This window comes from Eptesicus fuscus, chromosome 10, assembly GCF_027574615.1.
Source record: "Eptesicus fuscus isolate TK198812 chromosome 10, DD_ASM_mEF_20220401, whole genome shotgun sequence".
Taxonomy (NCBI): domain Eukaryota; kingdom Metazoa; phylum Chordata; class Mammalia; order Chiroptera; family Vespertilionidae; genus Eptesicus; species Eptesicus fuscus.
Window position 1 is genome coordinate 68117806 of NC_072482.1, and position 24494 is coordinate 68142299.

Below are 24494 nucleotides of genomic sequence, written 5' to 3' on the forward strand. Positions count from 1 at the left end.
CTGCGCTCTATCTCAGCCTCGCCTGGAAGTGGGCGCCATGACAGTACCTATACTTCACTGGGCCACAGTGAGGGTTAGAAGAGATAATCCATGCACAGGACTAGCATGGCAGCTGGCAAATGGATATTCAAAAACAATTTATTACAATGATAGTTATTATCATCCACCAGGACTTTTATTATACTTATTATATTTATTCTGGAATAAAAGGAGAAGCAACGAGTTTTACATGATTAATATGACATATTAGGAAAGTTCAACCCAAAGCTTTTATTCACCATTCTGTTTGTACCCAAAAGGTCCTGGATGTTGACTTTTAATTGAAGAAATGAACAACTTTGCAAAACACATGACTAACAATTCACAAAAAAATACCTGTTTTTTTTCTGGTAGATTTTTGTATATTATGAAAGCAGTCAGAGGCATTTCAAAGTCTCCTAAACTGATAAAGACAATGAGCTGCCACTGCACTATACTAAAAAAGAAAAATAACCAGATCAGTTTTGGAAAGTCCACCTTAGGGCAGCAAATATAAGTTAAAGTTATGTATTTCAACTTAATATATTAACATAGAGGGTTTATATTATATCTACTCCTATCTTTCATTTTCTAGAAACAAATTAGTTCCAGAACCACTGCAGTACACCTTGCAATATTAATAAAGAATTACCTAGAAAGAGAGAAATGTATTTGGAAGCCATCCAAGTATGTTTTAATTAATCTATAACACTAAAATGTGAAATAAAAATAATTTGTCTTTGCCATTTTCCTTTCAACTTTCTTGGTATATTCAGACATTAGAGTACATAAAATGGCATACCTAAATACTGAAAATATCTAGCAATTCGACCTGAATATTATTTTCTTGTTGGTCAAATTAGTGCATTCTAATATACTCCAGGAAATTCTAATTGCATGAAATTTATGCTAAATTTGTTTTTCAAATTTTCTTCTACTTAGTTGTGCAGCCATGCAAAGGAAGGTATATATTAAAGGCCTTCTCATTCATCATTTACTAGCTTATTAATTTGTTTGGGAATTAAATTTTGCTTTCATAACAATTCTTCATCTGGAAATGCTGGCTCATATAATGCTCACTACCTCTTGAGATTGATGTTCCCTCTTTATGAGGAAATAAGCTGGTAATTTACACAAGAGAGCACGTAATGCAAGAATCTGGTTAAACAAGCTTTCTAAAAATAAGACAATTCATTCTATATACATGGACAGATTCCTAAATATTTGAAAACCATAAAAGATAATTAACTCTAAAACTATACATATTTCAGAAAATCCAATCTTTCACTAATGATGTCGAAGAGAGTTTAGGATGCTACAAAGTTACACGTCGTCGTTAACAAAACTGGCCATCATTGTTATTATGCTTCAGCCAATGAGATGCCAGATAAACTAGTTTTTATTCTACTGGTCTGCCCCATAAAGCACACATAGACTAAGAGAAGATATGATCCTGCTAGATCCTACCAAAGCTATAAAAATTCTGAATTAGTGAAATTCTGACTTAGACAATGTAATTCTTACTCACATATACCAACCTGGACATACAGAAATCCCTTTTAATTATAGTGCTAAATTTAATAATGGATTTTTAAAGTGCCAAGTGATATAGATAACCATTGTAGTACATAATCAAGCACGAGACTTAATATCGTCTTTCTCTAGTAAATAAATGAAATTCTGCTTTATTAGATCCAATGCACATATTTAAAAAAATCAGATGACACAGGCTTCTAGATTAATTCGGTAAGTTCATTTCAATTAATTTGCATGGACGTCTAGATTTTGTACAGTACGTGTATTCATTTTTTATATTGCTGCTGGGACAAATTACCACAATGCGAGTATCTCCTTGGGCTGAAGTCAAGGTTGCCTAGTCTGTGTTTCTCTCTGGACGTCCTAAGAGAGAATCACATTTCCTTGCCTTTTCCAGCTTCTGGAGGCTCCAGCATTCCCTGGCTCATGCCCCCTGCCTCCATCTTCATGTAACCTAGTGCAGTGACATCCAGGATGTGGGTCATTTTGTGTGGTCATTATTCTGCCTATAATGGTACATCAGATTTTTGCCTAAACCTGTAATATTCAAGTTAATATTCATCCAATAAATTAAAATTCTCTAATATTTAAAAATTTAAAATAAAAATATATAAATAATCAACAGATTATCACATTTTAGCTCAATAGATATGTCAATGTGCCCAGTCACTGATTTCTTCCCATTCATGTTAGCATAAATTTAGCACTTCATCCATGAGTTTATCACAACTCACTACACTATAAATTGTACACTGATAAAAGTATTAAATTTCCTTAAGACAATGTAACACATATTGCTTACTATACTTATTATATGTTACTGCAAAATTATTTATCTTTTTTACCCTGAGGCTACATCTCAGACACAGTAAAAGCTTGATAAGGAAATACTCTTCATACAAATGACTTCACACATAAATTTTTGAGGAAGAGGGCTTTTGGAAGAGTAGATTGTTAGTGTTGGCGTGGATTCTGGAGATACCACATGCTGTGTTAGAAAGGATATAGAGAAAACTTGGCTCAGAGACCTTCACCGTCTTGCTTGAGGTCACTAAGCTAATCTGAGACAGATCTGTCTCCTGATAGAATAAGTCAGCATTTCCCCCTCAATTATGATGCCATTCACCTTACACATGAAATAGTCAACTATGACTCTTCATCACCTTATCACGTTGTAAATCAATAACTTTGCCAATTCACACCTCAAGGGATTGCAGAAGTTGTATTTTATTATTCTGTCCTATGACAACATATAAACTAACCCAAGGATAAAACCCTAAGCAGACCCTGTGTAAATTATACAAAATTTATTACTGTTACACAATAAGGAGAAACTTAGAACTTAAAAAGGAGAAACTGCCAAGTAGACAACAAAAATGAAGGATGATAAACCTAGACCAATATTTCAGCTAATTTCCATAAATCAAAGAAAAACTTGCAAATACTGAACTTTTTCATGATTAAAACAATGATGTTTCTTTTGGTGGATTACAATGAGAAGAACACAAGAACTTTTGAAATGTATTTTCTGGGGCAAATAAAAGATGATTTAGAATCAGCACAGTTTGAGCAGCATCATTATGTCAAAAGTATTATAGAAATTCTGTCATTTCCCCCAAATATTTTAATACCTGCTCAAAATATATCAACTAAACACAATTATAGCCTTAACTTAATAAATTACAATTGTCACACTGATTTTCAAACTAATTTTGTTCAAACATTAAATACATATTATCTCTATAAATATATAGATATATAATTTCCTTTAGATAATAGGACTAAATTTCACTTTTTAAAACAGTTGTAGGAGAAAAAGCCTCTTAAGTTATCAATATAACTTTATTTTCTTGGTTTGTAAAGGAGACTTAAAATCAACTTACTTGATGTAATAGGGCACTTTATTATGTGAAATGGATCTTTGCCACGGCAGCTGGACTGAAGCTGAGGAAACAAAGGGAGGTTATTGGAAACACTGCTAACCCCACAGCCTTATGCCTTAATGCAAAGCAACTGAACACATTTTACAGCAAATTCAATGAAAAATGCTCTGGTTTTCCAGCTGGATTCCTATAATTATAAAATCTGCAAGGCCAAAAAAACAGTCACTTTAAAAATTCATTTGAAGCAATAAAAGAACAACACAAGTCCAATTTCTAATGCCACCTCGAAGTAATTGAACTTGTTGATAAAATTAGTTTTCAAAATCAAGTTTTATTGTTCATAGTCAACATAGTATAAAACTTAGTACCCTTTGGAAACTACATATATATATAGTATATCTGGATTATAAACTAAATTCCTCAAGACTGAAATTTCCAAATCACTAGTTACATTCTTTGCTTTATTTTATAGTCACAGGAATAACTATTAAGAACAATTGGCATTTAAACAAACTCAATTATATGAATTTTTAAAAAGGAAAGTTAAAATAAACATAGGCAAAAGGTTGTAAAAAACCAAGGCAATTAAATGGATAGAAGAATCCCAAATATGTATTTGCATTTTAAATGCACAGAAAATGTAGTTTCCTACATTTTTACACTTGACATCACTATGATGCAGACTTTGCGAGACTTTTTCACTGAGGTATTTTTTTTTTTACAATTCCAGTTATGCCTTATATTATTCCCACAGTAAACCAATTATTTTAAGGCTTATTCAAGAAGAATTGTACATGTGAATCTAGAGAAATTTTGCTAAATGAACTAATAAATTTAAAAAATAAAACTTCGTAACTATCACTAGACTCTCATACAACTAGTTTTAACCAATATTCTTTTCTGAATTTCATGTCATATTACTACCTCAAAAATACATAGCATTCTCAACTCTGTAAAGCGTTTGTGAATGTATCTGTTGATAAGGAAGCCAACAAGATAGATATTAAAGCTCCATTTGATAAATGAGGAACTAAACATTCAAGAGATTAAAAAACTTGCTTAAGTAAATGGCTGAGCTCAGACGTGATCTCGGGACTTTTGACCATTAGTTTGGCAATCTTTCTATTCAACAATTCTTCCTTTCTTTACAAGATGGGAGGACTCCCTTCTCTAACTATGTCCATGAAAGTCTTAAAAAAGGGATGAAAATGTGGAATGAGGCATATTAAGCTTCTCATTAGAGCCAACCTCATTTCAGTGTTGGCAACAGGCTAATAGGTCGATTTCTATTTTGTGCCTAACGAAACAGGCTCCTTTTATAACCAGGGCTAATGTCCAAGAAATATAATAAAGCCAAAAATTCCAAGCAGCAGGGATAACAATTGTTAAATTTATTAATTGGGATTGTGTTTACACTTCACAATTCATTTTCATAATTGTTTTAATTTGAATAATTCTGACCTCCTTAGACTGTCAATGCTAGACAATAGAAGGCAATGCGCTTGAAGTTCACAATGTTTACAATGTTTTATTTCCTAAGAAATATGACTTTGATTTTTATTTTGAAAGAATAGTTGCTAAGTGTCAAGTTTCATCAGTACTAATAGATGACTAATCCTTATAACAGAAGTGTAAATAGAGTCTCAGTTCCTTGTTAAATTCTCTTTAATTTGGTCTTAGCACTTAGCTTTATATTCTATAAAATTAAGTTTAAGAAATCTGGAGTGATTCATACCAAATGAGTAGATTGCAAACTTATTTAATTCATCAACATTGATGGTATCCAAACTTTAGAAATGCATCCTGGCATGAAGGTAGACATTATCTTCCAGGAAGTGCTATAGCTCACTCAAAGATGGCCTATCTAAAGGCTCAGGTGTGTGAAACAGGTGGGAGAGGAGGAGGGAGGGTGGAGGGAGAGAGAGCTTGAGCACTAGGGGTGTATTGGGCAGAAATGACTAATTAGGATTACTCTTGAAACTGTGAAAGAAAAGCCTGACCTTGATCTGGAGGTAAAGCAGATTACTAACCATGACAAAAGATTAAGAGAAAATATAACTGTAATCAATTTGGTTGGAGACACGGTATTACTTCAGTTCTCTCTATGGTTGTAGATACAAAGAAGTTATAACAACTGGGAAATATGCTTTGCCTTAAGTTTTAAACTTCCCTTAAACTGAATTAAGCCAACTCTGTTCTTACATATGTTTGCCAGAGACAATGAAAGGAAAGGAATTAATGTTTAGTGAAAAAATTTGTGCCAAGAACTGTGTTAGGTGTCTTGTGCAACACGTTTTCTCATTTAATTTTCAAGATGATAGAGGAAGTAAGTATTATCATAATAATTTTAAGAAAAAGAAATTAACTTTAAGCAGAATTACTGTTTTAACCCCAATCTGGGGGACTGAATCCTATGCTCTCCGGTTTCTTCGGCAGTGAAGGCTAATGTAGGGGCTCCAATTACTTATTCAAGATCTCATGAACAGTCCATAAAATAAAAAAGTTCAGTTGGTGAAGATTACATAAAAATCTGCATATGTGGTTTGGCTAAGTCTGTAACACCTGACCAGCAGAAAAGCTAAATAGAATTGCAGTGAGCCTGACAACTCAAAATCTTCTCACTTAAAGATTTGTGGGGAATGAAGTTTTACTTTGAAAGGCACAGGTGCATTTTAAACTAATAGTGCTTTTGAAAGAGAAAAATTAATTTAAAATCTTAAAATACAAAAATGATTTCTTTATTGTGAAAAAGTTCATAACCTTTGTATGTGACATAACAATGATGATATGATACTATGGTAGTTATAATAGACTAGAGGCCCAGTGCATGAAATTCATGCACTGGGGGGGGGGGGCGCGCCCTCAGCCCGGCCTGTGCCTTCTCACACTCCGGGAGCCCTCAGGGGATGTCCAACTGCCCGCTGTCAGACATTCTTAGGGCTGCCGTGGAGGCAGGAGAGGCTCCCGCCACAGCTGCTGCGCTCACAAGCCATGAGCCCGGCTTCTGGCTGAGCGGTGCTTCCCCTGTGGGAATGCACTGACCACCAGGGGACAGCTCCTGCATTGAGCGTCTGCCCCATGGTGGTCAGTGCACATCATAGCGATCAGTCGTTCCGCCATTTGGTCGATTTGCATATTAGCCTTTTATTATATAGGATGATGGTTCAGTGGAATGCCACAGCTAAAGACAAGTTACCTTGGCTCCACTTCAAAGATTTACCAATTGTTACCAGGTTATTACAAATAAGAACCAATAAATAATATATTTATCTAATATAAGTAAACATATTTATAGCAAAGAATATGGCTTCTTGAGTGAAAATGCATGCTGATTCATTCATTTCATGAGTTTCAGTTAAGTTTATTAGTACTTACTGGAGAGAAAATGCTGAGAAGATGGTCCAAAATCTCTATGGGCTTCCTGAAGCTGCTTAAGGCGATCGTCCACAGAAACCTGCATATGACACCCCAAAAATAATTTGATTTCAAAACAATAACTTTAATAATGTTCCTGACTTAAGCATTATTATAAAGGCTGTTACTGCCTAATATGATTGCTTGTACAGATTCCTCCTCCATCTCTAAAATCAAAATGCTGGGATGAAAACAGACTCCTTTTGGTACCAAGTGACAGCAAATAGTGCCAGGCACTCTTCTAAGGAATTTATAGGAATGAACTCTTTTATCCTCATAATCAACATAATTGGCATTATTTATTATGATCACCATTTCACAGCTGAAGACACCGAGACATACAGAGGTGTCCAGGACATAAAGTTAGTAAAACAAGATGCTAATATTCATAACCAGCTCATCGGGTGCCAGGATCTATGCCTTTGCTGTCACTCTACATTGCCTCGAGAGCAATGAAGGTCATAAACATCTTAAGAGAAGATGTGGCCATGGGGTCAGTGGCTATTCATCTCTCTTTTGTAAGAAAGGTGGCAAAAAGTGCTATGGGGAGCAAATGAAGATCTAAAATATTCCAAGGGAGAAAATAGACAGAAAAATATAAAGATGGCTGAATTAGATGATACATGATAGATAGATAGATAGATAGATAGACAGATAGATAGACAGACAGATAGATGATATATGGATAGACAGACAGATAGATAATACAGATGAGTATGAAATATCTTATTTTCCTCAAGTTTATATCAAATCATCTTGATTTGGGGGTATTCATATACCCACAGAAGAATATGCCTGTGCATTTGTTTACACACATTGTATGGTTAACTCTCTACATTATGAAAACGCAAAGAGGTGGTACACTGAGAAACTATTGCCAATCAATAACAAATGCACACGGCCTACTGACATTTCCATGTCTCTTTTCCTGGTCTTTGCCTCTGTAGTGCTGGTAAGCTGTTCCATGTAGTCTGCCGATCTTATTTTCAGCTGCCTTTAAATGAAACGTGTATATCTCTGGCTCACTGGGCAGCTTTAGTTTCTCCTGGTTGGCTATTTAAGTTGCAAGAGCAAGTACTTTTTTTTTGTTAAAACCAAAAAGTATTCCTATGACACACTTTACATTCAGGAGGAGAAAACAAGATGCTACTTCTGAAATTTAACAGTGTTGTCTGGCAGCATAGATTTCCCCCTCTTATTCAACCAGCAACTAGCATCTGAGTTCTAGCAGCCACCAGGCTCAGAAATAAAGAAGGCAGACCACATATCCTGTTTTGAGCATATTCCCTGACTTCTAATCTTTTCCGATGGTGATAACAGAAGCAGAATGGGAAGGAAATCAAGATGGACCACAGGAATACCTACATAAAAATGATGAATTAGAGAAATAAAAAAGAAGAAAAAAGGAGTATTGCTCAAACATTTCTGTCTTCCACTCATTAGAAAAGCACATTTGCATTGAGTGCTTTACTAATCCTAGATTATTAATACTCTTTCAAAGACAAAAAGGACTGTCTAATACTATACAACTCATTTCGTACCACTTCAATTTCAGGAAGAAAATATAAACCCATTGTGTGTTTCAATGTTTGAATTAATTCAGGAAACCCATTATGCCTTCAAATGTTTCTGTGTGCCACCTCAAAATTACACTTATATTATTAAGTATCACAATTTAGGCCCAGAATATAGAGGAATTAGTAAAAATTATTTTTTCAATCTCCCACTCAAATGATTCTGCTGGTTTTCAAAAAAAAAAAAAAATTATTATGACTCTTGGGAACTGGTCCCTGAATGTGTCAAAGCTCCACAAAGATGGTTCAAAGGGCAGTGGCTGGCAAATGCTGGTACCTAGTAATACTCGAGAGGGTTCTTCTGGGTTTGGGTTAGTTCTTCTAGGTTAAATCTGGGACAAGCAAGAAATATATAGAGTCATTAAAATAACTGCATTACGGCAGCTAAGATCACTGAGCTAAAGGTAAACACCACAATAGTATCAAGGTGCTGGCTGCAAAAATTGAGCGAGATACCTAAAGAACAAGCAGTTGCAATAAGAAAGATGGAGACTTACCTAACTTTTCAAAAGAAGCAAAAAATACATGATTAAAGTAAGAAAAATGACTCCTTTATAAGCCATTATGGGGAAAATGTTTCTGTGACCTACCATATGTTTCAATTACTGTGATTTATTTGACCTTTTGCAATTTTCTACAAATATCATATGAACAGTACATCAAAAATTACATTAAAACTTATACTCATAAATAAATGAGGCTTTTGAGTTCAAGATACTGAAAGACGACTGATGTCACATGCTATGAATCCATTATCAAACACACCAATAAAGTAAAAAAAAAAAAATTATGGTGTGTGGCAGAATAGTAAGGTATGGTTTAAAGATCCACCAAGGTCTAAGCCTGAATTATGAAAAGGAATAAGCTGATGATACCTGCAAAAGTTTCCATCGCATATTAAGGTCATCTAGCTGGCGAGACATCTTCAGAGATGGGTGCAGGTCAAGTGGAGACAGCTGACTGGATAAATCATTCACTGTTTTAACTTTTAAGTTGATTGGTGCAATTTCTTCTCTAAATGCCTGGAAGAAAAGGACAATAATGAGGGCATCAGAAAAGAATATAACGGAAGGTGGTATGTATTTTGATCTTTCCAATGGCAAGATCAGCTGAGAGGCCAACGACAGTTGTTTAATCAATGGCTAATTCAAGTCTGGTCTTCAGCAATCAAGACCACCAGCTAAAGAGTCTTCCTTTATATCACAGACAAACTGAGACAGGACGTGACGAGAAAGATTATAATGCAAACACATTAAAGTGATTATGTATTTTCTTCAAATTTTTCATTATACGTGATTTAGTCTAGAAAATATCTGCCATTATAATCTACTTTACTAATTTCTAGTCTTGATTTTATCTTTAAATTTCTTCCATATTTCCTTCTCTTTTCTTTCTTCAGATGGCTACCTTAATATTTTTTCACCAATACAACAACTTGATTTTAACAAGTTTTCACTGAAAATTAAGTTTAAAAGTGGCCAGTAAAACCATCTTCCTTAACCACAAAACTGAGGCCTACATGTACCGGAGAGGTAAGGTTGTCTCTTTCAAAACCATTTGTGATCATTGAGATTAGATGTGGGGCAGGAAGAGTGGAGTCTACAGGAAAAGAGGGAAATGAAGCTTAGAACTGACAAATGCCACCTCTGGCACAGTATGGAGCTGTTATAGGTTGGGATGAGGAGGGTATGTAAGAGAGAAAGAAAACAAAACAAAACAAAAAATAATACTTGGGGCCATGACAGTCATCTGTCCTGGGAGACCAAGCAGAATAACAGAAACACTACGTGTTCTCCATTCTTCACATAATTTTACCTGCCCCTATGTTCAAGTTCTCCCTTTCCAACTGTCTGCCTAGATCCTTTAAGACTCCACTCAGGTGCTCACATGCACACCATATCCAAAAAGATTTCTCTCAGGCCCCTCCCAGGGGTTCCCCAGGATTCTCTCTGCCTTCTCCAACCCAGCCAGGACATTCAACTAGCACCTGTCTGACACACAAACTGGGTTTTATAATGGAGGCCACTCTGATTGTTTGGTGCCATACCATCCAGTTGTTATGTATTTTAAATACCTTTCCTTATCAGAGCTCTTAGTACATAAAAGTGTAAGCATCCATATTCCTAATGGCCCCCCTGTAGAATGGAAGCTTCTTGAGATAGGCACCTGGCAAAATTCAGCTCAAGGTTTGCAATACAAGAGGGGCAGACTTCCTTTCTATTGACACAGGCCCCCAAAAATGATTTTTGAAGCAAGATTAAGCCAGTAAGGGATTGGGAACAGAATGGGTTCTAAAAATAGAACTGTGTACTTTTATTGTTGTGGTACATCATAAGATTAGAGTTAATCATGTACTAAATTTAACTTATGGGTATTGGGTGTTGTGAACATCCTATTGGCATCAGCCCTCATGTTCTAATCCCCACCCTTGAGAGACTAGGCATATGCCTTTTCTTCTCCTCTTTCATCACTCCAAGTTGAATGAAGTAATATACATTAAAGTGCTTTGGGGACTATAACATTTTATTAAAACACTGCAAGTATTAATTTGGCTTCCTCCTTATGAGTATAAAAAGAAAGCCCCTTTAACTACTTCCCTCCTTCCTTCTCTCCTCCGAAACTTTTCTAGTTACGCTACAGAACTCTTCCTTATATAATGCACATAGGCTAAAAACAATCATTATGATTGATAAACATCAGAATAATGTTAAGGTTATAACTGCTTTTTTAAAGAAATTAATTCTAGGCAAATCAGAGAATATGCTTCAGTGTTTCAAAATTTTGAACATGCCCAAAAGCCACATAAAGAAGCTAAGGTAGGGACTCAGCAGGGACAGATCTGGAGCCAGAGTCGGAGTGAAAAGTACAGAGGGTGGAGGGGGCAGCCCATGCATTTGAAACAATGAACCTGCATGCCAAGGGGCCGAAGGTAAGAAACATCGCCAGAACTCTAAAGACATCAACATTTCAAAATCGGGAGAAGAAGGCAAGTCCGCGAAGACATGTGAACTGCTGCAAAACGGAAAAAGAAAGAACTCGGAGTTGGGACAGCTTTTCTCCATGGCTGATGTCAGACAGTGCACACACATACTGGTACAGTCCAGCGAGGAAAGCAATTATATGATAACAAAGGCATTTTGTTAACAAGATAGGCCTAAGGAATTCATCACTGAAACAGACCTATGGGACAGAGAGAAGTGGGAGTTAGGATGGGGAAAGAGAATTTTTCAGCCTGGACTTTGAAGAAACCTGGTGTCCCTCAGATTCATTTTTGGAGTACCTACAGAACTCAAACCCTTCAAGCTTCCTTCAGTTGTGATTTTAATATTATACATTAATATTCTCTCCTTGGAGGACTCAAGAATTTTAATCTGCTTTTAAAATCAATATCTTTGTAAAATACCAAAATATAGATATTAAAGATTAAAAATAAAATGCTAGAAAATATTCTCAGCTTTATAACATTTTAAATAACCTTCAAAAGATGCCCTTCAGAAGATAAAACTTTTTAAATTAGATTCTAACATTAAGACAGATTTTAAAATCTTCCAAAACGATAAAATAGTGTTTTTCTCTTACAAGCCACAGGTAAAAAACATGAAAAGATCTGTGACAAACAAGGTCTGTAGGTTTTGTTTCTGTTGCGGTGGTCAGGTGTTTTATGGCAACAAGAAATCTCTTAAGGAAGTATATAGTTCGGTTTGTAGAAGCTTCCAAATTAAGGGGCTAGAAATAAAGCAAGTTTTAAAATGATCTCAGATCTGCCATGTGTTCTATTATAGAGAAGCAATTTATCATGTTCTGGCTGCACTTTCTTATAGGAGAATAAAAATCTATGTGGTCTTCTGGCCGTAAAAACAGAAACATCTGCTAGTATTAAAGGCACGGCCTGGCAGCCTGCTGGCAGATGTGAATCCCAGACTGGTCTCCAATCAGGTGTGCATTATGCAAATAAGAAAGACAAGGTAATTTTAGGGAGTTAAAATTATTTGATTACCCCAAAGATTTAGTTTCCCACTTGCTTTGGCACATTGAATAATATTTAGCAATAATCAGTACTTACTTTCATCTCCTGTAGCTTTGATGGAATTTGGGGTATATGTTAGAACACATGTAAAACGCCCCAACTGTAAGATTTGGGTTTTTATTTTCTTTTTTCCTAATAAGATGTTAAAATATCTTAATCCACAGTTTATTCCTTTCTCTTAAATTAATTGTAACTTTCCTAGCTTTCCATGTAAGCAGAGATTTGAACAAAAGGATTTGGATGCAGCACTGGATAATTTCTTTAATCAAATCGGATTAACAACTCCAAAACTTTTTGGCCTTTAATAACCTGATACAACTTTTTATTTTCATCCAACACTAATCATTCTATATTAAAAATGGATACTTTCAAATTCAAGTGGATAAATTCTTGCTCTAACCAAAAGACATCATGCAGTTTAAATGAATATGCTTTTGTAGAACACTGACTTAAAGATCTTCAACGTTTAAAACCATCTTTTAATATATAAGACGTAGCCCTAGCTGGTTTGGCTCAGTAGTTAGAGGATCAGCCCACGGACTGAAGTTTCCCATGGTCTATTCCAGTCAAGGGCGGAAGGCAACCAATTGATATGTCTCCCACATCTATGTTTCTCTCTCTGTCTCTCCCCTTCTTTCCACACTCTGTAAAAATTATTTTTAAAAATATCCTTGGGTGAGGATTAATAAAAACTAAAATACAAGAAGTATGCAACTTCCAAAGGAGCTTTATTTTCACTTGGTTATTTGAAACTCACATCCACCCATGGACATGGTTTTTAAGATACTAGAGTTGTAGGAAGAAACTCACTTAACTCATTGGGTGGCTGGAAAGGTGTGTATATTTAAAATGAAAGATGGCAGACACCAATACTCTTTTAGTAATAATATTTTTTTAAGTTTAAGTTTTAATACATAACTTTTAAAGCTTTGAATTTAAATAGGTGATCAAAATTGTGTTTAATTATATTATTATGAATGAGGTCTCTACAATGAAAGTGAAGAGCAAGAAACAGATCATGAAAATTTTACCACTTACTAGCCATGTGGGCTTGAGCAATATCTTCAAATCCATCCTTTGTAAAACGGGCATAAAAATAACACCTATCTTGTTGGGTTAGTGGGATGATTAAAAGAGGTAGCCATGTAAACTGCTAAGAAAGTTCCAGGCACATAGTAAGCCTCAATAAACGCTATTATTCCCATGCCTCCCCCCACACATATATGTAATTTATCTAAGCATTCAGTTAATTACCTAGACCTTTCTTCTCTTCCTATTCAGCCACATGTTTACAAACAAAGGGAAAGCATTATCCAATGTCTGTGCACAAAAGAGGGATGTCTTTTGCAATAAAAATCCTATTCATGATAGATATTATCAATTAACACCTTCTGATTTGTCACTAGTTCATTCTTTGATTTGATTTCTAACTACACAGTATATAGTTTACCATGCTATTACAAACCACACTATACTCTAAATCTGTTATTTGTGTCTCTAACTGCTTAAATCCCATTAACTTCATTTCTGGATATGTTCTAGAATACTGTATCAAAAGGGGGTCCAAAAAATAGGTCTAATACCATAACTTTGGGCAATTCCTGACCACAAACAGAATTTATACCTAAACGAATCCTTTATTGATATACTCAAATGTTTATTTGAGTATATTATATAGTATAGATATGCTACATATATATATGTGTGTATGTATATATGTATATATGTATACATATACATATATATATACACACACAATATATAGTATATCTATCATGTATATACAATGAGATAAAATATGTAGATAAGAATTCCCAGTAAAACAGGATACTTTTGATTGAAACGTAAATTCAATGCCAATTTACAGCAAATACAGAGTAGAGAGGAATCTGCCAGATTACACCATGTGGATGACATTCTGCAAACTCCAAGCTGTGAGAAACACTATAAAACAAACAGTTCAGCTGCCTTAACAATTGCATTGCAAAAAAAAAAAAAAAAAAAAAGGATGGAGGGGGAATATTAGAGATTAAAAGGGACTTTAAAATATTTCTTAAAAATTAAGCAAATGTTTAGGGATGCACAGTTGAGTAAAAAAAATTATTTTGTTAAAAATAAGGTAAATTATGGAAAAAAGTCAGAGTTGCTATTTGGAGGATGATTCTGATGGCAAGGGGCAGAGGAAAGCATCTGTTGTGACTAAAAATCTTCTATATCCTGATTTTGGCAGGGGCTGTAATGGCATTGACATAACAATGCCTTATAAGTAGAGGAGGCAGGGGAAGATCAATGGGGGGTGGGGGGAAAGGAGATATATGTACTACTATATGTAATACTTTAAACAATAAAAAACAAACAAAACAAAAACAATCCCTTATAACAAGTTATATATTTGGCTCTCTTTACTTGTGCCATATTTAACCATAAAACATGTCTTAAAAACCATTATCTGAGGCAGTGATGCTGACCATGGTTTTTTCAATGTGATCCTGCAGCGAGTCGATGAGTAAGTCGCCCACGGGCTTCCAGCCATTCCTCACGGCCTCTGCCTCCTTCATGTCCGCATCCAGGTCATCCATGGCTCCCTGCAGGTCTCTGAGTTTCTCCAACGCCTTGTCCACTTGCTTTTGCCAGTTACTAGTTACAGCATTTAGACTCTCCCACTTCTCTTTAACTTCTGAAGACTGTTTGCGCATGGCTTTGGCAATCTTTTGGGCTCTCTCCTCAGGAGTCAATTCTGTGATTAAAAAATATATATATTTGGAAGCTTAATCGACTTTGCATTCCTTATAGCCAAGTGTGAAGAGCATCTTTTGAAACGTTGCTCCCAGGGTACAGGGAGGCAGAGTTACACTAAGCAGGGGAAGAAAGGGTGTCTCTATACCTCTTCTAAGAATGCCCTGATGCTTCTCAAAAGAAGAAAATAGTTACAGAGTAATAAGTGGCCCAGTCATTTTGGCAACTTCTAAATTTTAACATATTTGCAAACCTTGAAATGTCACAAGTAAAAAAAAATAACAAATTTTCTTTCACATGGTTTTCACACATTATATAAAAACCAAAGACAGTTTTTCATTTCATTGTCCTACAGAGAAATTGGAGTATAATTAGGAGAGAAATCACTTTAAGTTATGAGGGAAAACTATGCAAAAAGAAGATGAATTTAACATGTTCCAAAAACAAAACCAAAAAAAAAAAAAAAAAAAGTAACTGAAGGTAAGTATCTTATCTTAGCTGCGTTTGTTTGGCATTCATCTTTAATACTGGGTATTTTCTGTAGTCCGGGATCAGTGCAGCACATAACCAATGTTTCAAGAGAAAGATGTATGATTTCAAGGACCATCCCAAACATTTCATAGACCAGAGGGCTTCCAGAATGTCTGAGGTAAAGTTAGATTTTCAGACAGGAAAGGGAAGGCATAATGCAAAGTCCTGCCACAGGACAGGGGCAAAAAGACAGAGAGAGAGTCTAGAAGACGAGGAAAAGATAATGACAGAAACGAAAGTCAAGTTCAAAGCCCAGGGTCAGAAACAAAGACATGAGAAGCTGACAAGAAAAGGGCAGAGGAATTGGATGCACATAAGCAGACACTCTCAAAGCAGGTTAGACAGATCACCAGCTAACCTCCTCTGGGCCTCACTGCCTCAACACCTGAGGATGCCTCTTTCCCTAGCCAGCTGGTCTGATGGATTTCCTGCTTGACCACTGGAAACAGAGAAGCAGGTGAGAAACATACAATCAAGTCAAACTGTAAATTACTTTAAGATAGAAATGCACATTCTTCTTTGTGGATAACATCTATCTTTTTGTGTCAGTCACATTAGCAACTTCCTCTGCACCTCAAAAATATTCCAAATCACCATAAAATGAACTCGAGTTCATTGAACTTCCTAGGGAGACAAACTCAGCTAGCTCTCCTTAACTATAGCTTTCATACTCAACATAAATTCGTCTGTCTGTCTTTATTTAAATGCTATTTAAGAAGTCAAGTTAAAGGGGCTTGAACATATGTTCTTATCTACCTAAATTTCCAGAATATTCTAGATAGCAATACTTAGACTTAACACCAGCTATAGTAAATCTCAAGGGACCAAATGGACTCAAGAATTTAGTAACCATAGAACTCTGAAGTTCTCTGAGGCTATAAAGACACTTAAAAAATCCCTTGGCAATGACGTTGATTATAAGGAGAGAATGTATTATGATAGGTAGACTAAATATACCAGCACATGCTAAATATGGAAAACCAAGTGAATCCAAGACCCAGCTTCAAGGAAGGCTGAAGCTGGGATATAGTCCAGCACAACAGTCAGGGGAGGAATCAAGTGGACGGGAGAGAAGCCCTAAACCATGCAACAGTCAAGATTCCAAGGTTCCCAAGAAAGGACTTTGGGAGAAAAGATATGTCATTAGGCAAACCTTATTTAAATCCCACACCTTCAAGATATTGAGAAAATGGCAAGTATGTAATACTTACATTATATGTAATTTATTTTTATATAAATACAAAATGCTATATGTGAGATGAAACAACCATTCATAAATGGCTGGATGAGAAAGGGAATTGACCATTTCTATAATGGCAACAGCGGGTTTGTTAATAAGCCACTTGGGCTTTTTAAAAGATATATATTTAATTGCTAATGTTTCACTTTTGTAAAAAAAACAAAACAAAACAGTACCAATTTCAGAACAGACAATTTAAATGTGATCATTTTTCTTGGATGCAATAAAAGCTGTGTCTCAGCCAGTCATGGAATTACCTGAGACACAGCTTCTTTCTCCTGGGACAAAATACCTGACACTGGCTGTGACCTATTATCTTCTATGTAAAACCTTTTGATTGAGCAGTCCTTTTGTAATATATATATATTACAAAGTGACCGTTCAACTGGTCAACTGGTAGCTTTGATGTGCATTGACCACCAGGGGGCAGATGCTCAACACAGGAGCTGCCCTCTGGTGGTCAGTGCACTCCCACAACGGGAGCACTGCTCAGTTGACCAACGGGCGCCAGATGCCAGGCGCATGGCTGGCAAGTGCAGCTGCAGCAGTGCGAGCCTCTCCCGCGGACACTCCCCCTGTGTGCCCCTCCCCAATCTGGACCGGGATCAGGATCTGGACTGGCATAGGGACTGACTGGGCATAAGCCAGCGGCCGCTTCTCAGTCATGGGCGCCCTAGGATGGGCATGTGGAGACCGCAGTGGAGTGGCAGCAAGCCTAACAAGCAGTGGTAGCAGCGAGTGCAGCGGGGCTGGGATGAGTGGGAGCGGCGCCGAGCCCAGGCACAAGCTCCATCCCGGCTGCTTGCTGCTTCATGCACTACTACATCCCTTGGGGGATTTAGGACTGCCGGTTTTGGCTGATCCCTGCAGGCCAGGCTGAGGGACCCCACCGGTGCATGAATACATGCACCGGGCCTCTAGTATATTATATAATCCCTACTCAAGCAGCTACACAGAAAAAAAGGAAAGCTCTATTTCACCATCTGTTTGCCAGAAATTAAAAATATATTATCTAATCAGAATCAGGAAAATAGTGCCTTCTACTGAAGCAATATCTGTTTATTATTATTACTAGAGGCCTGGTGCACAAAATTTGTGCATGGGGGGGGGGGGGTGTGGTGTCCCTCAGCCCGGCCTGCGCCCTCTCACAATCTGGGACCTCTCAGGTAGGGTCCTGAGGCCTGGCTGGCAATTAGGGTCTATCAGGGTTTTCCTTCCCCCGGCTGCCAGCAGCTGGCCCCAGCCCCGCCGCTGCCACAGCTTGCCATCTATGCAGCACTGCCCCCCAATCTCCCACCACCAGTCCCCTCCCTCTGTGGGCAGCAGGCATTTGAATAGGCAGTAACAGAGGCTAACCCCAGAGACAGAGGAAATAGCAGGATAAAATTAAATAAATGTATTGACAATTCTCAGACCAGCAGCACTTTTCCTATGTCACTCTCCTATTCCTTATTGTGTATGTGTGTGTGTTTTGTGTATGTGTGTGTGTTTTGTGTATGTGTGTGTGTATTCTTTGAGGGGGAAGTACTTTGTTTCACTCTTCATTTTTACATCCTCCTCCTTTGAGGCCTTCCCATTTACCAGACAAAATTTTGAGGATGGAATCGCATTTAATTTCTATATTCATATTCTTACTAGGAGCCCAGCCCACAATTCAAAATCACGCAGCGCAGCCCACCCTCGAGTCACTGGTCCGGCCTTGCCTCGCTCCCTGGGCCCCGCAGCAGCCGTGGCCGCTGCCGGTCTGGCCTTGCCTCCCTCTCCAGCCTTTGAAGCAGCCACGGCTGCTGCCGATCAGGCCCTCCCCCAGCACAGGCGTGGGCAGGCCTCTGCCACCCCGCCCCTGATGCTGCATGTGCAACCTCTTCCTGTCTGGTCCACCCATTATGGCATCCCACTTAATTAGCATATTTCTCTATTATATATAGGTATTTGTACTAGAGGCCCAGTGCACAAAATTTGTGCAAGGGGGGGGCATCCCCTCAGCCCAGCCTGCACCCTCTCCAATCCGGGACCCCTCTCACAATCCAGGACCGCTGGCTCCTAACTGCTCATTTGCCTGCCTGCCTTATCAACCCTAACTGCCCCCCTGCCAGCCTGATCACCCCTAACTGCCTCTGCTTGCCACCCCGGTCGCCCCTAACCGCCCCCCCTGGCAGCCTGGTCACCCCTTACTGCCCACCCCCTGCCGGCCTAGTCACCCCAACTGCCCCCCTTTGCTGGCCTGGTCCTCCCTAACTGCCCGCCCCCCCCCCCCCCCCCCCCCCCCCGTCGGCCTGGTTGCCCCACACAGCCTGCTGTTCAGTTGGTTGGTCGTCCCTCAACAGACTAACCTCCCTGCCAGCCTAGTCGCCCCACGCAGCCTGCTGTTCGGTCGTCCGTCTGGTTGTTTCGGTTGTGACGGCCCCTGGCCTTTTATATATTAGGATTATATATGTAACAATACAGTATATTGCAACTATTACTACATTTATTGTAAATTTACATACTTTAAAATAGCAATTTTTATTGTGTTACAAAGATATTCAAAGGAGAGTATCTTTTAGGAGGAAGGAAGATGAGAAAGAAGAAAAAAGAGCCCAGCTGCAGTGGCTCAGTGTTTGAGCATGACAGTTCGATTTCCAGTCAAGGCACATACCTGGGTTGCTACCTTGATCCCCAGTAGGGGACATGCAGGAGGTAGCCAATCAATGATTCTTTCTCATCATTGATGTTTCTCTCCCTCTCCCATCCTCTCTGAAATCAATTAAAACCTATTTTAAAATAAGAAAAAGGAAAAGAAGAGAGGAGAAAGGAATGATCAATCCTGAAATTTGCACTCTGATCCAATTATCTTTATCCTTCAACTTTGCAGATCAGTTGGATGGCATTTACATCACACTCTGCTTTATATCTCAAGGAGAAAGACCATAATATGGCTCACTGTAATACAGGTGAAAAACTAACTTGGACCAGGAGCAGAGACTAGGATTTGTCATCAGCCCTGCCCCCACCTTGACCTTCACTCTGAAGCAAGCTTCATGATCTGCTTTTCCCAGCTGTATCAGGTGGGAACCCTATTTTCTCATATTAGGAAAACATTTTACACATATAGACTCTTTTACCTCTAAAATTCAATTACATAAGAAAGGCAGAGCTGCCTTAAGAAATCTTAATAGTAGAGGGGGAAAAACATCTTCCTTTGTGTGTTTATGCAAAAAATATATATTTTAATTAAAAAAAACAAAAGTATGCATTTCTCTTATGAACTAATGATAGAAATCTATTAGAGCCAGTCCTGTGTTGTTTGTAATAAAGATGTCCCATATTTATTTTATTTTCTTTGTCAATTATGGTACTGCCAACTATTATTTCCATTGTGACTTTTTATTCTATAGATATTAAAGCTTTATGTCATTCATCTTTCATTTCCTTCCATCTTGGTTTTGCAGGCCTCAGTCTAGACACTGGTTTTCCTCAATATAAAATTAATGAATTGAGTTCAGTTGAATGGAATTTTTAGCTTTAATCTTTATTAAGAATGCACAACTTCATAATTTTAAGTGAAACCCTTCCTACTTATTTTTTTTCTCCTCCTCACACCCATGCAAAGAATTTAAAAAAAAAAATGTTATACTCTGAAAGAGAATGCTTTAAAAAGTATTTCAAGTATGGTAATTTCAACTATCTTGTTTGTACTATTTGTTGTTGTTTTTTTACATGCATGATATTCTTACAGTTGTATTTCACCATAAGATGAAAAGAAAATATTAAGGAAAACAAATATAGAAAAACACATATAGAAAAATAATTCTCCAGAGTAGCTTTTCAATTCTGGACAATTTGGACAAGAAAAGATTAGAACATCATATGCTAGCTCCAATACTAGCTAGTTATTTCATCTTAGATAGGCCCTTTATCTCTTTGAACCTCAGTTAATATCTACAAGTATAAAGCTTTTGGAACATACCAGGCCACAGTAGGGCCTCAATAGAGTTAATTGATTTCATTCCTTTTATTATTATATTATTAAATCTGGGAAGTTTAGACATCTATAGAGATTTTTACATAGCAAACCAAGTTAATTAGCAAACAATAATTTAAGGGCAATAACAATGCAGCCCCCTTTCTCTAGAGACTCGACTTGCTCTCTCTCACTCCCTCTTTCCTAACTCCCCTCTATTTCTCCCTGCTCCTCTTTCTCTCCTCCTTCTTATCCATGACCAAAAGATGCTTCTGATTAAAATAATGGGAAATAAATTCTTTTTAAAATTTCTTCTGATTACATGATTAAGATCAACTTAATTTATTTGAAATAATCAGTGTTTAAGAGGATCCTGCCCATTGCCTATTCTGTATGGTGACAAATGACAACAATTCTTTATAAACCTGATTACAAGTACATCATCAAGTACCATTAGTTGATTACTTTCATGCTTCTAATTACATTCATCTAATAAATTATAAAGATGACAATAGTAAGAGACTAGTCAAAGTACATTAACTTGCTAATGTGTAGCCCAAATCTTTCAGCAGGGATATGATAGAAATGATATGGACCCATCCAGCTGCAAGGGATTTCTCAAATCCCGTGGGGGGGCGGGGAGGGCGGGGGGGGGGGGTGAATATGAACAGATGCATTTAGGAAAAATCTAACTCCAAAGAAAAGAACGTTTTCTACAATACCAAAATGCAAGGTATTAATTTGAGGCAGGGGGTGTCAGGGGGTAGAGAGGAAATAGGAATACAGATCACACTATGGAGTGAGATCAACAGCAGTTCTGACCAGAAGTTAATGAAGGTAGAAAGAGAGACAAATACTTACAAGTTACACTGTTCCTGTTAAGAGGGACAAAGTAAACAAACCCAGGATGGAGATGAGGAAGAAGGAACAGACTATTAAGAAGATTAACCTTGCCCTGACTGGTTTGGCTCAATGGATAGAGTGTCAGCCTGCAGACTGAAGAGTCCCAGGTTCGATTCCGGTTAAGGGCATGTACCTTGGTGGCGGGCACATCCCCAGTAGGGGCTGTGCAGGAGGCAGCTGATCGATGTTTCTCTCTCATCCATGTTTCTAACTCTCTATCCCTCTCCCTTCCTCTCTGTAAAAAAAAATCAATAAAATATATTTAAAAAAATAAGATTAACCTCTAAAGAAAGGAGCAAGAACTACTGAGAGGCCCTGGAAAAGACCTAGCTAAGCAACCTAAGATCCAGCTTTCAATTTTCTATAACTGAGTATTCCCTGAATATCCTCACTCTAATGGTAGTTTTGTAATTTATTCAAGTCAAGAATCTGTGCAGGATAGGGGGGGCAGGTCACTAGGGGTAGGAGAGTGAAGCTGAAAGGGAGGAAGAGAAGCTGGGAGGGTAAGTTCCCGGAAGGCAAGGATGTTTTGTTAACTGCTACATCCTCAGGATCTATCTAGAATATCACCTGGCACCTGGTAGGCATTCATAAGTACTTGTTGAATAAATGTTCAAAGCTCCGTACAATATTATTGACTTAAAAAAATAAAATTTCCCCTTTCTCCTTCAAGAGCCAAAGGGCAGGAGTCTTAGATTAACAGTCTTCCATTTCTTGCTACATTGCTGCCCATCTCTCCCCAGGCTGCTTCCCTGTGGGACATACTAGCTCATGAACAAGCTATAAAAGAAGTCCTGAGCTTTCCATTCTTTCCAAGCTTAGCCATTATTATAAGAGAACTTAATTTATGGCTCATATTTATAAACTGCCAAAATAAGAAGTTTAATTTGGCAAACCCTCTAAGTCACTCTTGAAGATTCCACATTTTAAGAGGAACAACAAAATAAATACACCACAGCATTAAAAGAGATTAGTATCCCCCTATTCTTTATGTTTAAATCTGAAAAGAACATCCCAGATGTTGATAACAATACAATACATACATGTAAATTATTACCATCTTTTTTATTAGACAAATGTGATTTATGGATGGTTGTAACAATGACTATAGAACATAACAGATGTGAACAATTAATATAAAATATTGCATCCATCAAACCAACCTTTGTTATCATATCATTTTTCATCAAGAATGTTGATTTCTTTCTTTAAATCCGATTTCATTACTATGGTATTCATTAGCAGGCCCAAACATTTTGAAATTTTTACCCAATCAATGGGTTTACTGAGCTGGCTCATTATATTACGTTAAAGACTAATAAGTTCATTACATATATCCATATAAGTGTTGTAGAACTTTAAATTGAAAAGAAACACATTGCTGCTTTGTAGTTAAGAACACTGGGAAAGAAAGCAACATTATATTTTTCTGTGCTTTTTCACACATTACAACTTTACTAATCTAATTTGGACTTAAGAAGCTAATTAAATTATTGTCTTGGTCTATAGGCCGGAAAGTAATTAATCTTCCAAGTTTTTATGTGAAAATTAAAAAGACAAAGTCTAATATTGTCTAAATGCCTTTTCCCTTGGTGCCAGGAAATACGTAAATTGGTATGTCATTCTATTAGGCAACCTGATATTTCATTAAGGAAAAAGCAACAGTAAAGGGCAAGGCAAAGAATTATGAACATTTAATTATTATTTATTTATATTTTTATCCTTACCTGAGGATATATTTTATTGATTTTAGAGAAAGAAGAAGAGAGAGAAAGAAAGGAAGAGAAAGAGAGAGAAAGAGAAAGATGTGAGAGAGAAATGTTGACCTGGGATAGAATCTGCAGCCTAGCTCTGACCAGGAATCAAACCCACAACCTTCTGGTGCACAGGATGATGCTCCAACCAACCAAGCCATCTGGCCAGGGCTAAAAATTTCATTATTGTATAGTTTTTAAGTAGAAAAATATAGAATATAAAATCTTATTTCTACTGAATATCCAGAAGCATTTATGATAATTGGGATAATTAAGTTAGTATTCTATGGTGGTTAAGAGCAGCAGGTTTAGTGACAAGCCTGAGTTGGTATTTCAGCTCTGTCACATGGGTGACAGTATCCTCCAAACCTCTCAAAGACTCAGTTTTCTCATCCATCCAATGGCTGGTAAGAGTACTCCCACCTCAGAGAGTTGCTATGATAATTACTGGAATCCAGGCAGGTGAGGTATCAGCACAATGCCTGTCACACCGTAGCATGGGATAAACGTTGGCTTGTGAACATCTATGTTTACGAACATCTCTCTCTTTTCTCTCCCTTTCTGGGTGTTGGTTCTTCCTCCATCTAACATTATGTTCATATAGGGGGGTCTGCCAATCTCACCAGACCCTGAGCTCCACACTCCGCAGGCTGTAGGTCAGAGCCCTGCCCTGGAAAATGCTGGATGTAAAACAGGGCTCTCCCTCCCTGGGATGAGGGTGTGAGGCGGATGGTGATAGGAAAGCTAAGACACTGAAAACCCGTGGGAAGAGGCAGAAGGAAGACATGGAGAGAAGGCTTCTGGGTGGCATTCCTGTCGTTGTGGCCAGCTATGCCCTTGCCCTTACTGTGTGCCCATGATTACAGAAGGAGGGTGTCTGTTATTCACAATAAATGGGGTTCTAATTAATATATCTGTTATTAGTGAAACAAAAA

General features: G+C 37.4%; 1 protein-coding gene and 1 long non-coding RNA gene across 5 annotated transcripts in view; one reads left to right on the forward strand and one right to left on the reverse strand.

Moving 5' to 3' along the window:
• UTRN (utrophin) overlaps positions 1-24494 on the reverse strand; it is a 454375-nt gene that overhangs the window by 79734 nt on the left and 350147 nt on the right. For all 4 annotated transcript variants that reach the window (XM_054722125.1, XM_054722126.1, XM_054722124.1 and 1 more), the window contains 4 exons: positions 14921-15189; positions 9301-9447; positions 6813-6891; positions 3438-3498 (listed from right to left, as the gene is read on the reverse strand). In XM_054722125.1, the coding sequence (XP_054578100.1) occupies positions 3438-3498; positions 6813-6891; positions 9301-9447; positions 14921-15189 (556 nt within the window). The remainder of the gene's footprint in view (positions 1-3437; positions 3499-6812; positions 6892-9300; positions 9448-14920; positions 15190-24494) is intronic.
• LOC129150482 (uncharacterized) overlaps positions 1-24494 on the forward strand; it is a 91713-nt gene that overhangs the window by 62248 nt on the left and 4971 nt on the right. Inside the window, exons 4-5 of the long non-coding RNA XR_008557236.1 lie at positions 9825-9957; positions 19814-20006. This is a non-coding gene — a long non-coding RNA (uncharacterized LOC129150482). The remainder of the gene's footprint in view (positions 1-9824; positions 9958-19813; positions 20007-24494) is intronic.